Source organism: the organism of the source record quoted next, unplaced genomic scaffold, assembly GCF_019419815.1.
Source record: "Pyrus x bretschneideri cultivar Hongxiangsu unplaced genomic scaffold, Pyrus_bretschneideri_v1 Contig4, whole genome shotgun sequence".
Taxonomy (NCBI): Eukaryota; Viridiplantae; Streptophyta; class Magnoliopsida; order Rosales; family Rosaceae; genus Pyrus; species Pyrus x bretschneideri.
The window spans coordinates 4,798,970-4,814,003 of record NW_025999723.1 but is presented as its reverse complement, the minus strand read 5'-3'; the positions used below and the strand labels follow the sequence as shown (position 1 = coordinate 4,814,003).

Sequence of the window (15,034 nt, the reverse complement as noted above, 5' to 3'; positions counted from 1 at the left end):
AAATTCAAGATTAACTTAAAAATATAATTTATTCTCTAAAAACACAAAAAGTAAGTATTTAGAGTTTTTAAACTTAAACACTCCTTTATTTTCTCTCTCCTCCTTTCTCACTTCAATCCACTATCTTCATTCTGTGTTCTTTCTCTCTCTTCTCATCTTATGTATCTCCTCCAATTCTCTCTCCTCTTTCTCACCTTCTTTTGGATCTCTTTGTCTGGTTTAAATTTTAAGATTTAAAACTTTTAAATTTCATATCAAATAAGGTTTTGAATCTTAAAGAAAATTATTTTCAAGAAATGTTTTAAAAATGATGAATTTGTTTTAATAGGATACCAAACAAGCTTGCACATTCTAAACAGAATTTTTTGCATCGGAATTGAAGTTTCCAACTCACAGACTAGTACGCGAAGACCTGGACAAAAGATCCTGGTCTACCAAAATAAGGATCGTACCTTCTACTGCAACGGCTCTTACCGCGTTTTATTACTTGTTATAACGGCTCTGATTTGTTCAACCATAACAAAGTCAGATGTAGCTGGCCAATTGTTCCAACAGAGCATAGCATGAGCTTCCTGGCTCGGTTTCTTACGTTGCATGGCGATATTCCTCTTATTTATACTGAATTTCACAACCCTAATCTCCAATTAATCTCGATATTTAGTATTTAAGATGTTGATCATCTAACAATAATTGGAAAAATTACAAGGGTTTATTGCATTGCATTTCAATTCTTGGCAGGTGCAAAAATGACGAGCTTAAGCAGTAACCCTACGACTTACAAACCGGGATCAGAAATGGAGTTTTGTGGACCACTTCGTCCCCCTCCACTCCAAAGGCATCTGGGTAGGAGATAATCCTTTACAAAATCCGTTTTTGTCAATGTTGGCGCAAACCCTCCTCATCGTCATCACGTCCAGGGTGATTTATTTTTTCCTGAGGCCTCTCGGACAAACCAAGCTGGTCTGCAGCCTCCTGGTTTGTTTTCCCTATTTGTCTTTTTTTCCTTGGGTGGCAAGCAACCCATTTGATGAAATGCCTGAAGTGCCTCAAAGAGCTGATTTGTAGGCAAAGAGCCACAGGCCTGTTTAATATAATTATGATTGAAAAGTCCTTACCCGTGTTCTTAACTGATGAATTCACTTGTTTCATGACCTGCAGGAGCAAACTTATATTATGCTCTGAACAGATTCCATCTTTTGGTTGATTTTTTCAGGCTGGCATTACCTTGGGGCCATCTCTGCTGGGGCGCAACAAGGAACTCAGGGACAAACTATTCCCCAATCAAGATTATCCTTTGTTTAGTACAATCTCTTGGCTCGGCGTAATATACTCTATATTCCTAATGGCGGTGAAATTGGACATTTCCATGGTCAGAAGGACAGCAAATAGCGCCTGGAAGATTGGTCTTGCGGGCTTCCTTTTCCCGTTGGCAGTCACCTTAACCATCCTTTCCCCGCTGGCCTGCAACGTTCATGGACTCAGTGGAGGAAGGATCTTGGTCTTATTTTCTTCGCTTTCTCTATCGTACACTTATATCCCTAACATAGCTCAGGCCATGGACGATCTCAATCTTATGACTTCTGAGTTGGGGCAACTTGCCATGTCCTCTGCAATGTTCAATGATATTATACAATGGGCATTCACCACATTGCATTATATGTTTATACAAAAGGGTGGAATCCAAGGACTGGAGGCTTTCATTTCCTTATTGGCATTGATATATTTCTCTCTTCACGTCGTACGACCAGTTCTACTGTTGATTATTAAGAAGACGCCCGAAGATTTAGAAGTGAAAGAAAGCTACATAGTTGCAATACAACTTTGGGTTCTTGTAATGGCATTTATCTCTGACTTCATAGGCACAGCCCCAACAACTGGTCCTTTAATTCTGGGGTTATCCATTCCACATGGGCCACCTCTGGGTGCAACATTAGTACAGAAGACCGAATTCTTGGTCTCCAAGTTTCTTCTGCCGATGTTCTTTTTCCGTGTTGGCTACACTATAGACGTGTATTCGATTCGCGATTGGAGCAGTTTTACCAAACTTCAGATTATCATTGTTGTGTCATATGTTGCCAAGATTGGGGCAATCACAGTGGCTGCATTGTGCTGCAAAATTAGGTTAAAAAATAGTCTCTTGCTCGGCGCCATCCTGAATATCAAGGGCATAATAGATCTTATCGCTTATAATCGATGGAAGACCATGAAGGTAATCAGTTGGATCCACTCTTTTAATACCTTCTATTTGTTTGGTTTTAATCCTTATTTGAAAATTGCAGATGGTAGATGATCAATGTTTTACTCAAATCTTGTTGTCATTTCTGGTGGTGACGATGATCCTAACACCAATTGTACGATTCTTATACAAGCCTCAAATAAGCAGCGTAACATCAACCAAATTATGTTCAGCAGTCAGAAATATGCAATCAATGCCAAAAAGCAATGAAACATTTCGTATTCTTTGTTGTTTTCACAACCAAGAAAGTGTTCGCACCATCATCACCCTCCTTGAAGCCTCAAACCCAACAGATACAAGCCCCATTTGCGTCTACGTTGTCCACGCTGTCGAGCACATTGGTCCCGCCGGGCCAATGCTAATCCCTTACAAGAAGCAGAGGAAGACGTTTAAGCGCACAGATTCACCCACACGCCAAATGATGCGAGCCTTTGAGAATTACTCACGAAACTCCAGAGGACCGGTCACCATCCAAACCTACAAAATGATAGTTCCCTATAAATGCATGCACGAGACGATTTTCCATCTAGCGAATGATAAGCTTATACCTCTTATCATCGTACCATTTCATCAAAACCACCAGTCTATGGTCGGCTCTACCACGACTGCCGCCATACGCCAATTCAACATCAATGTACAAGCGTATGCCCCATGTACAGTTGGAATACTAGTTGACAGAGGTTTTTCTGCTAAGCATGGCTGGATCAGCCATTTCACCTATAATGTAGGGTTGTTTTTCATCGGTGGACCAGACGACCGTGAGGCCTTATCCTATGCATTCTGCATGTCAGGCAGCCCTGATGTGGGCCTTACGGTCTACAGGTTCACATTTCGGAATGAATTGGAACAAAAAGATGAAGAGGAAAAAAAGGAGGAAATGCTCGATGAGTCGTTGGTGGATGAGTTTAAGCTAAGGAATGTTGGGAATGATTGTTTGAATTGGATTGACATCGAGGTGGATGACAACGTACAGGTTATGGATACTATCAGGCAGTTGCAGGTCGAGTATGATCTTGTGATGGTGGGGCGACGGCATACGAATAAGACATTGTCGGAGGAACAAATGGCAGAATTCATGGAAAATGCAGAGTTGGGAGTAATTGGTGACATGCTTGCTTCTCCTGATTTCTGTGGTGGGATGGTGAATGTACTGGTCATGCAAGAAACCAGGGGCTTAAGTCATAAAGGTTTTCGTAACGAATCCGCAAAAAGTTCGCTAAGTATGTTCAACTTTCATCGATGAATCGTTTCGGGAGAAAGATTATTTGGTATCGAGAATTAATCTACAATATCTTTTACGAAATTTGGTAATATTAAAAAATATTCACCCAATATCAACATTGTAGATTGATACTCGATATCAGCCAATAGTTTCCAAACATTTGGCGCTTGAGTTTTGATTTTTGTGTTTGGATCCCAAGTTCCAAATGTTAGGTCCACGTCCCAACTTCCGAATTTGAGGGCCAGGCCGGAAGCTTGAGTCTCACTTCGGAGATCCAGGTAGGAGATTTGGGACTCAAAAAGTCCATAATTTAAGGTTTAGGGCTTGAGGTTTTTGGAGAATTGAATTGGGCATTACTCACCTTTAAACTAGATAGGGTTAGACAATAGCTTAGGAAAATCATAACATTGTGTATGTAATAACTGATTGACATTGATGTCAATGAAATTCTTTATTTTTCATTAAAAAAAAAAAATTAAATTGCTTGTTTTGTTTGTATTGATCCAACATATTTATCTGGTCACCCACTTTTAAATGCTTTCATACCTTTTTCTGCCTTTATCTAGTTTGGCAAGAAAATTGTGAGTTTGGAAATTTAGAAATTGTTGCCTTATCAAGGCGTTTGGATTTTCTTGTAAACAATGACTTGGGTGTTATACTTGTAGCTTGTTTTCCTCACCCTCTAAGTTTTTTTCTCTCTTTATCTAATCGTAACCACATTTCCCCACCTTTCTTTTGGACTAACAAGACAGTTTGATCCAGGTCCAAAAAATTCACCTATTTTCGAATTGGGTCCAATTTTATTTGATTTTTTATTACACCTATTTTGCCCCTTAAAAATAAAAAATATTTAAATTCTTTATTTTTGAATTTTAAAATTTTAAAATTTTAATCTTCAAATACCTTTATCTACCAATTTTCTAATTAAAAATATTTTAAAAACACATTACAACCAATCTTATAAGTTTATCCAAAATTAAAAGAAATGTTGTCGAGGTAGATAAAAAACTTGTGATGTAGGTAGATAATATTAATTAATCTATGATATAGGTAGACTATGAATGAAAACCTATTGTATAGATAGATAACACAAAATAATATGTGATATAGATAGACTAATGAGCAAAAACATATGGTATAGGTAGATAACACAATTAATCTATAACACGGGTAGAATAAACAAAATATACAAATAGATTCATTGCAGAAATATATAATACATGTAGATAAACAAAGTAATGCATTTCCTATAAAGGTTGAAAAGAAAAATATGTATAATCCAAGTTCAAACTAAAAATTAGGAAGAAATTAATGGTGCACACATGAAACTCATATTTTCATGGCAATGTTCCCAATCAAAACGACCTAACTAGTGCTATTGTGGGAGGACCTGGTGGGGATGACAAGTAGGAAGATGCAAGATTAGATGCTACAAAACCAAAACCAACCACGTACATCAACGCACCTTTTGTTGGTGTATTGGCATACTTCAAAGCTCTATACCATTGAAAAAAATTAGAAATTGTAACCTTATATTTCAAAAAGGAGGAAGGAATCATAAGAGCTTGAAAGAAGAAGACTGAACAAGAAGGAAGGGGATCGGAGAACACAGCACAAATTGTATACAGGAGTTATGGAAGAAGAGATATACTTTAAAACTAATTCTACAAGTGGAGGATTATTTAAAGATAAATAATCAATTATAATACTTTATAACTATAAAACAGATATATTCTACTCATTCTATAGAAAGACAAAATTATTTTCTACGTCTACCTATGTATTAGGTAAATAAACAAAATTATTTTCAAAACAACGCTTATTGAATTATATGACCAAAAACTTCGAAATTAGTGTGGCAGTCATATTGACACTGTTAGATGGTGTTATTTATTCAAGTGTTATAACGCACTTAGATTGGTAAGCGGTAACCATCACGCTAAAAAACTTCCCCAAAGACTGATGAACGGTGGTTAAAAGTTGTTAGTATGTTGGGTATGATATTTAAAGCTCTCACTTGAGTGCCAACTTAAGTAAAACAGAGGAATAACAAGAAAAACAGATCATTTAATTAACCATAAAAGATTTCTTTTAACACTTTGCTTACAAAATACAAAACAATATATGAGTCAATGAAAGCATGTCTGTCTGTGACAAAATCAGATGGTGAGCTCAGTTTATGAAACTCTAGCGCTATCTCCGTTAAACCCGCTTCGATGTATTAAAAAAGAACAGTAAAACAGAGCAAGAACTAGGCCCCCAAATGCAGGGGAGCTCAAGAGTCACTGGCGGATCCATATAGGGACCTTGGGGGGTCCTAGGACCCTTAAGAAGCCCGAAGAAACGTTTGTGATTGACCTTCGGAACCCTTCAACAATTTGGGTATATGCAGTGGAGAGATTTGTTGCCTCTATGGATGTGCAGGCAGCAGTGCTTATAACAAAGAAGAAGAAGAGACTTTTAATTTTTGTTTTAAAAGACCTAGCCAAAACAACAACGTTTTTGAGCTAGGTCATTATAAAAAATTTAAAAACTAAAATATCTCTATTTTCTCTACAAAGCCCGAGAACTTTAGTCTTTTCTAGTATCCCCAAATTATATTTAAGAAATCTCAGCCCCAATCGTCGCAACCTTCCAACTTTAAACCCAAGTTACCCTATTCCCCGCCACCATTTGCAATTCTATCGCCTTTAGCTGCCTAATTTTATTTCCTCCAAATTCATATAAGTTTTTTTAATCCTAAACTCTAGTCCCAACTCCCAATTAATAATATGTGTTACATTAACAAATTTTAACTTGTAGAGTCACTAATGCGCTATGTTGTTGAAGAGAATTTGTTAGTTTTGTTGTTTTTGAGATTAATCTTGATTTATTCAATGAACCAAATTCAATGAAAAATAGACAAGTGGCCCTTTATCACAATGGTAGAAAGATGTTGAGCCCTTGCATAACGGCGTGGGTTCAAGCTCCGTCGATGACTAATCTAACATCTAATCTAACAAAATCTATCGTTTGACAAGAAAAAAAAAAATTGTGATATGGAACCAAATTAGTCTAATATTATTGTATATATATTTTTTTTGAACTTTTATGTTGGGACCCTAATCTTGAATTCCTGATCCGCCAACAAGACAACAATGAAATCATACAGCTGATAGAAGGGAAAATTGAAAACTCGGTAGTCGGGTTTTACAGAAGTTTATATTGATATGATCATACGATTCTTAACACAGGGGCAGATCCGCCGGTGGTGGCTCGATCGATTGCAGTGCCCCAATTCCGTTGTCCACCAAGAACACCATGGCCAAACCCCAAGTGATGTGAACATCCAAGTGACAATGCATTAACCATACACCTACAAGTATCAAACATATATTTAAATATAAACAGATCTTAGAAACGTTGCGCTACTGGGTTAGAATAGTTTAGAATAGAATATCATCGTGTGAAAAAGGTGAAATTGTTACCTGGATTGTCAGCAACAAATCGGATGACTGCCCATCCATTGGCCGGCAATGCCACTGTATTCCTCATAGGTGGATCAACAAGGTTGAATTTTTTCGTGTCTTTCTGGGCATTGAAATTTCCAAAACCTTCGGCAAGGATGTAAAAATCGTATCCGTGAAGATGGATAGGATGGTTTTCGGGTGTGACGATGCTTGTGTCCTGCACCACAATCTGCACCCTTGACCCATACTTCAACTTGTATCCTCTAGTGCCAGGCGTAGGCTGCCAGAGAGAGCGGCTCACATTTCCTGTGTAGTCGAATGTCAGCAGAGGGTTTGCTGGAAAATCAGCAGTGAAAACTCCGGGAATGTTTTGTTGGTAAGCCTGAAGGATTGAGTTGTTGTTTGGAAGCATGAATGACACATTGTTCATGCTGGCAGTGAAGCGTGTCCCGTTTGGGCCTTGGCACCTTCTGGCTCTGAAATTATTAGGGCAGTTGTTAAGTCCAAGACCGACTGTGAAGAAGAGGTTTTCGTCGATTTCAGTAGGGACTTCAACTTTTCTTGGACTTCTGAAGCTTCTGGTGAAAGCAGAAGCAGTGTTTGTGTCATTGAAAGTAGGGAGTTGTGGCATAATTGGTTTGACTGTTGGACCGTTTTTGCAATTGGGGTTGCAAGGAGTAGACTTATATTCAAGAATGGCGGTGGTGGTGGTGTTGTCGAATGCTCCAGTTTGAGCGCTGAAATAAGCAATCGCTGCCAAGTAGTACCTAGCTGGTGGCTGGTCACCGGTAATTAAAACATCGGTTGTCTGCCCAGGGCCTAGCATGAGCACCGTGGTAGTGAAAGGTTTGGTGTATGAGGCATCAGCACTAACAACGGTGAGTTTGTGGTTCGCCACTGAGAAGAAAAGAGGTTGGTTGAGGGCAGCGTTGATGACTCTGAGAAGGTTGGTCTCGCCGACGTCTATGGGAACTATGACAGTGTCTGCATAACAATCACAGTGAAAATTTAGCTAATCATATTATGTGACATGTAAAATTTACTTGTTACATCAATTATTATGGTCAATTCGCGTTATGAGGGATATAAGCAATTATGGAATTACCTTTGCTTGAACAATTGTAAAGATCACCAGGTTGACCATTGATGGTGTATGCATCAGAAACATTTGGAGCTGCTCCTGTCCTAGTCGCCTGCCTAACGACGTCGATAGGGTTTGCGTCCCACCATTCACCGAGAAGAATTGCTGTTTCGCGTTTCGGTTTAATGAACGGGTAGGAGTCTCCTTGTTTAGGATGAATGATGAGTGCACCGTAAACGGTGGCTCTAAGCCATGAACTGTGAGCATGCCACCACAGAGTACCTTCTTGCCCTTGAATTGTAAACCAGTAGGTGTAGCTCCCTCCTGGCCTAATCGGGCACTGAGTCACAAATTCAGGCCCATCTGCCCATCCAGTTCTCATCTGCCTAATCCCATGCCTGAAATGAAGAAGATAAGTCATGCTAATTAATTTCTTGGGAGAATTGAAGAAGATAAAAGATTATCTTGCGAGACTATCTGGCAACATAAGCATGCCCGTAAAAGCTTGTATTCATGTGCATGCATGCATGCATGTTGGTTACCAGTGAATGGTGACATTGTATCGAGCTTTGTTCGTTACTTTGACGACAAGAGTGTCACCATTGTTTACTTCCAAGGTTGGTCCAGGGTATTGTCCATTCACTGTGATGGAGTTGTGGGTTTTGCACAGCCTCTTCACCTTTGTTGCTTGAATCTATATCCATTTCAACATTAAATGGTCACAAATAAGTATATAAGAAGAAGAAAAATGAAAGGGACTTAGACACACAAATATACAGAGATGTAGAAATTAAACTTACAACAAACTCATGCGTGTGAATTTTGGGTTCTGCCAAGGATACTGTCGATGAAGCCAATAGAAGGCAAAGGCCGAAAAGGCATAAGGAGAGTCGGTTTTTGTTGCCGAAAATGGCGTTGAGTGCCTCCATCTCGATCGATTATCTATGCAATGAGCTCACTAATCAACCCTTAACCCTTGTTTGAATGATAGAGAGAAGGTACGGTAGTTTGAGTGCTGAAGTAAGAGTGGAGGGATGCTTTTATAGTAAAAATCTGAGGAGAGAAGTTGTCGTTAAAGGTTGGCAGATTAGGTTTTGATTCGAAAAATGGTCAGATTTTTTAGCAAACTTAGCTCAACCCTGTAGGAGTTGTTGCACCCACTGGCCTATATCCAAAGTGAATTATTTCTTCAATGCTTGCTTCTCAAGTCTTCTTTCTGGGATTGAATAATTCAATAAAAGCATTAATATTGGTATATTTTTTGCACGTATGTATGCTAATGCAAGTACAAAAAGAAATCCCACTATTTTCCAATGTACGCAAAGACAATCGTAATGGTCAAAAGACACAAACTAAATTACACACATAATTACAAGTCAAACCCATTGTTCTCTTTTTCTAAACTAGAGTAATCAACCTTGAACCCTAAAGTAATCATTTGATAAAACGACATTAGTTTAGTGATTTTGTTTGTGTCGTCAGGTCGGAAAAGTTATACGTTGAGAGATTTTTTATGCTAATAGTGCTATATAATTAGCATCATTATGCTAAATACGTAATGAATCAAGATAATTAGGTCGATATTTTGGTTTCTCCTTTGTCTAAAACGAGTGCATACATGTAACATCAACAGCTAGCTACCCCACAAAAAAAAATATCGATCGGTGACTTTCTGTGTTGACCATCCATTGTCGATCTTTTCCCTTGAAGTTAATTAGATGGAGGGTGGAAGACTAAAGAGGGAAAGAATATACAAACTAAAAAAACGTTTGCATGAACTTGTGAAACAATCTTTTTCCTTCCTACTGTGGTACGAGAAATCAAAAAGCAATATGCCTAAAGTCTATGCTAAAGTGGAAAAGTAATTTAGCCTGAGAAAAATAAGTCGGATGGTTTGTTCTTTTGAGATATTTAATTCCCATAAACATTTGTTACCCATGTTTCATTTGATGTTGTAGTAATACAGACATTCAAGGCTCAATTATGCTCGCACGTGTTAAAACTGTGATAGATCATAAATTGTTCTTCAAAAGTCACAATAACTAGGATATATCGAATGAGGATCATCTTTGTGAGGATCTTAGTGATTCTCAAATCGTGTTCGTTCATCGTACATCGTGCGATCAGTTTTCGTCAGATAATATTCATAACTAATTTTAAATAAAAGTATTTAAAATAATTTATGATCGCACGATGTACAATGAACGGACACGATTTGAGGATCCCAGGATTCTCACAAAGAGGATCCTCATTTGGATATTTCAACCATATCTACAATTTTTTTTGTCAAGTACACTCATGTTTTTTGAAACCGTGACCAGATCGCACATTAAGTGTTTCTCAAAAGTCACTAGATAGAACTAGGTCTGGCAAACGAATAGTTTGTGTTTGTGTCATACCCGTTATCTTAACGGGTCGTGTTGTGTTAAACCCATTATATTAACGGATTCTTAATAGGTGACCAAATAAGAACCGATTCGTTAACGGGTTATGTTGTTTCATGTCGGGTTAACGGTCATACAAGAAATTGTCATATATAATGTCTAAATCTGGCAAACGGTATCTTATCAAGTTCTTAACGGATAACCCGATAACGACCCAACTTGTTAACGGGTGACCTAATAACAATCCAATTTGTTAACGAGTTGACTAATGACATATTATTTTGATGTCGTTTCGTGTTGAATGAACGAGTCGTTCAAAAAATTGCCATGCCTAGATAGAACAATCAATCGATTCAATTGAAATCAAAACCTCAAGTATCACGGTTACTTTATAAATTCATCAACTCAACATCCAGGACTATTTAATTAATTATACCCTACTATATCTAAGATTAGACTAACACCGCAAAGCCACAGTGATGTTGTAGTAGGTCACCGATCGACGATCAATTAGTTGTTGGGTACATAGAAACAAGTAGAGATGGTCGAGTGCAGGGAATTGAGCTAAGTTATTATGATTATTAATTAATGTTAAAAGGGGGACCAAGCAAGATCAAATTTCAAGTTTGCCGCATTAAGTCATCTCTCTACAATTTGGTAGCATGTGTTGCATGCATCACAATACATCAAGATTTTATTGCGTCTAACGACAATTCAGTTAGAGAGTGATCATGGATACTTAAACAGAAAATTTATCTATATTTACAAGAATTCTGTTTACATTAGGTAGCCTATCACACAGCAGAACACAGGGAAGATATCATCCATGTAACTAATGTCTGTATTGTAGCTTTATAAGCCAAGAATGGGACCATAGCATCTCAAAATGTGAAGATATATAGCAATGCCTAGTTTAGTATACAACATACATATTTTGATTTGTTTTGTTAAACATATGTAGTGCTTCTATAGGCAAAAATGAAGACTTAAGAAGATTACTATATGTTCTATCATTGATTGTGTAGAGACGTAAGTAGAACATCTACCCTATCACTGATTGTTTACATATTTGTGAGTCTCTTTCTCTCTCTCTTATTTACCAATATCAATTGGTTAATATAGTATATGTATTAATACCTGTTAATTAAAAAAACTATGGCTAGCTATTGGTTTGATCCCAAATTAGGAAGCATTAATGTTGTTTTGCTGTATTGTATGGTTGGGTATATGTTACTATGTAGTAATGTACAACATTTTCTCAAACCAAATAGAACACATAGACGATATACATGCCTTATCGACCATAAAACTTACGTACTATGCAATGATCGGACAAATGCTTATACAACACTCTTCACATGACATTTATACAACATTCTTCACGTGACATGTAATATATAGGTCAAACTGATGAGTTCTACATCAAGTCACATAATTGGTATTGTAAAAACACTAACGAATGTCCCGTCACTCCCTTATAGATAGGTTGTCCCCTTGCCGGCAAAAGTGTTCAAATAAGTACATACAAGTTTTAAGTGGTAACCAGTGACAAAGCCAAATCGACCAGCTAACTATCAAATTACACGCAGACAGGGTGACAATTCCGTTAGTCACTTTGAAGGGAAGCATGTCATTGATGTCTATACACCAGAAACTCGATCAGAGAGTGAAAGGAAGATAATCAAGAGAGAGGGGAGGCGTTGGATAATTGAATTAGATAGGTGAACAAGATTACATGATAGCAATTAACACATGGTTGGTTGAGTTTGTTATATATTGACTTTTATATTCAGAATCTTCAGTTGACAACAACATGTTAAGTACAATCAGAAGTCGTTATGAAGTATGCATATAAACCAACTTATGAAGTATGCATATAAACCAACTTACAATAAAAATTGATTTTAAATAAAAGTATTTAAAATAATTTATGATCGCACGATGTACAATGAACGGACACGATTTGAGGATCCCATGATCCTCACAAAGAGGATCCTCATTCGGATATTTCAACCATATCTACAATTTTTTTTGTCAAGTACGCTCATGTTTTTTGACGTGACCAGATCGCACATTAAGTGTTTCTCAAAAGTCACTAGATAGAACTAGGTCTGGCAAACGAATAGTTTGTGTTTGTGTTATACCCGTTATCTTAACGGGTCGTGTTGTGTCAAACTCATTATATTAATGGGTTCTTAATAGGTGACCAAATAAGAACCGATTCGTTAATGGGTTATGTTGTTTCATGTCGGGTTAACGGTCATACAAGAAATTGTCATATATAATGTCTAAATCTGGCAAACGGTATCTTATCAAGTTCTTAACGGATAACCTGATAACGACCCAACTTGTTAACGGGTGACCTAATAACAATCCGATTTGTTAACGAGTTGACTAGTGACATGTTATTTTGGTGTCGTTTTGGGTCGAATGAACGAGTCGTTCAAGAAATTGCCATGCCTGGATAGAACCATCAATCAATTCAATCGAAATCAAAACCTCAAGTATCACGGTTACTTTATAAATTCATCAACTCAACATCCAGGACTATTTAATTAATTATACTCTACTATATCTAAGATTAGACTAACACCGCAAAGCCACAGTGATGTTGTAGTAGGTCACCGATCGACGATCAATTAGTTGTTGGGTACATAGAAACAAGTAGAGATGGTCGAGTGCAGGGAATTGAGCTAAGTTATTATGATTATTAATTAATGTTAAAAGGGGGACCAAGCAGGATCAAATTTCAAGTTTGCCGCATTAAGTCATCTCTCTACAATTTGGTAGCATGTGTTGCATGCATCACAATACATCAAGATTTTATTGGGTCTAACGACAATTCAGTTAGAGAGTGATCATGGATACTTAAAACAGAAAATTTATCTATATTTACAAGAATTCTGTTTACATTAGGTAGCCTATCACACAGCAGAACACAGGGAAGATATCATCCATGTAACTAATGTCTGTATTGTAGCTTTATAAGCCAAGAATGGGACCATAGCATCTAAAAATGTGAAGATATATAGCAATGCCTAGTTTAGCATACAACATACATATTTTGATTTGTTTTGTTAAACATATGTAGTGCTTCTGTAGGCTAAAATGAAGACTTAAGATATCACTGATTGTGTAGAGACGTAAGTAGAACATCTACCCTATCACTGATTGTTTACATATCTGTGAGTCTCTCTCTCTCTCTTATTTACCAATATCACTTGGTTAATATGGTATATGTATTAATACCTGTTAATTAAAAAAACTATGGCTAGCTATTGGTTTGATCCCAAATTAGGAAGCATTAATGTTGTTTTGCTGTATTGTATGGTTGGGTATATGTTACTATGTAGTAATGTACAACATTTTCTCAAACCAAATAGAACACATAGACGATATACATGCCTTATCGACCATAAAACTTACGTACTATGCAATGATCGGACAAATGCTTATACAACACCCTTCACGTGACATGTAATATATAGGTCAAACTGATGAGTTCTACATCAAGTCACATAATTGGTATTGTAAAAACACTAACGAATGTCCCGTCACTCCCTTATAGATAGGTTGTCCCCTTGCCGGCAAAAGTGTTCAAATAAGTACATACAAGTTTCAAGTGGTAACCAGTGACAAAGCCAACTCGACCAGCTAACTATCAAATTACACGCAGACAGGGTGACAATTCCGTTAGTCACTTTGAAGGGAAGCATGTAATTGATGTCCATACACCAGAAACTCGATCAGAGAGTGAAAGGAAGAAGATCAAGAGAGAGGGGAGGTGTTGGATAATTGAATTAGATAGGTGAACAAGATTACATGATAGCAATTAACACATAGTTGGTTGAGTTTGTTATATATTGACTTTTATATTCAGAATCTTCAGTTGACAACATCTTAAGTACAATCAGAAGTCGTTATGAAGTATGCATATAAACCAACTTACAATAAAAATTGATTAACAATTTAATCATATATATATTTTTTATTTCTCAATTAAATCAATTTAAGAAAGACCTAGACCCGAGGACTTATCAATAGGCAAGCTTCAATACCCAACCAAAGGGCTACTACAATACCAATAAAAATACGGTTGTTGTTGTGGAGAAAATTACAGTGTATTCAAGGTACAATCCGATAAATTATTAGTGTACTCAGAACATAAGCCGGTACATCATGTGTTATAATAAAAGTAGAGAGACACTAAAAAATATATGATATATCCTCTCCCATTACACATGGCATACTGGCATGTGTTTCTGGTACATAGAAATATCTCTCGTCGCTACAAGATAACATAATAGGCTTTGAAATTTGTTAACATTCTATGAAAAAAAGAAGGTATCATTAACAATCCGGAGGTACTAAAGCCATTAAAAGAACACCAATAACTTATTTGGCAATGTACAAAGCATTTGAAATACAGGAAAGAAAATATCATTCGGGCAATATTTCGGAAGAAGTTGCAAATGGATCCGCGAGTTCACCAATTAAGCAAATATTTTATGTTCAATAACCAAAAAAATAATATAAGAGATCATTTAGTTATCTGGGCTCTCTGACGCGTCCCTGTAGCCAATTTAGCTCTTTAATACACATGATCATTCAAATCAAGTATTTTGGTTATTAATATAGGTGACTTAGTCTACAAAGACTACA

General features: G+C 37.0%; 2 protein-coding genes across 2 annotated transcripts; one reads left to right on the top strand and one right to left on the bottom strand.

Moving 5' to 3' along the window:
* The first annotated feature begins 609 nt into the window (after positions 1 to 609).
* On the top strand, positions 610 to 3,479 carry LOC103958695 (cation/H(+) antiporter 15-like). The gene is made up of 3 exons (XM_048564931.1): positions 610 to 975; positions 1,214 to 2,209; positions 2,280 to 3,479. The coding sequence occupies exons 1-3, from the start codon at positions 880 to 882 to the stop codon at positions 3,477 to 3,479; spliced, it is 2,292 nt and encodes a 763-aa protein (XP_048420888.1). The 5' UTR covers positions 610 to 879.
* A 3,136-nt stretch (positions 3,480 to 6,615) lies between these two features.
* Positions 6,616 to 8,984, bottom strand: LOC103958657 (laccase-12-like). The gene is made up of 5 exons (XM_048565586.1): positions 8,789 to 8,984; positions 8,531 to 8,682; positions 8,013 to 8,386; positions 6,926 to 7,891; positions 6,616 to 6,813 (listed from the first exon to the last, which is right to left on the bottom strand). The coding sequence occupies exons 1-5, from the start codon at positions 8,915 to 8,917 to the stop codon at positions 6,683 to 6,685; spliced, it is 1,752 nt and encodes a 583-aa protein (XP_048421543.1). The 5' UTR covers positions 8,918 to 8,984; the 3' UTR covers positions 6,616 to 6,682.
* Between the last annotated feature and the right edge of the window lie 6,050 nt (positions 8,985 to 15,034).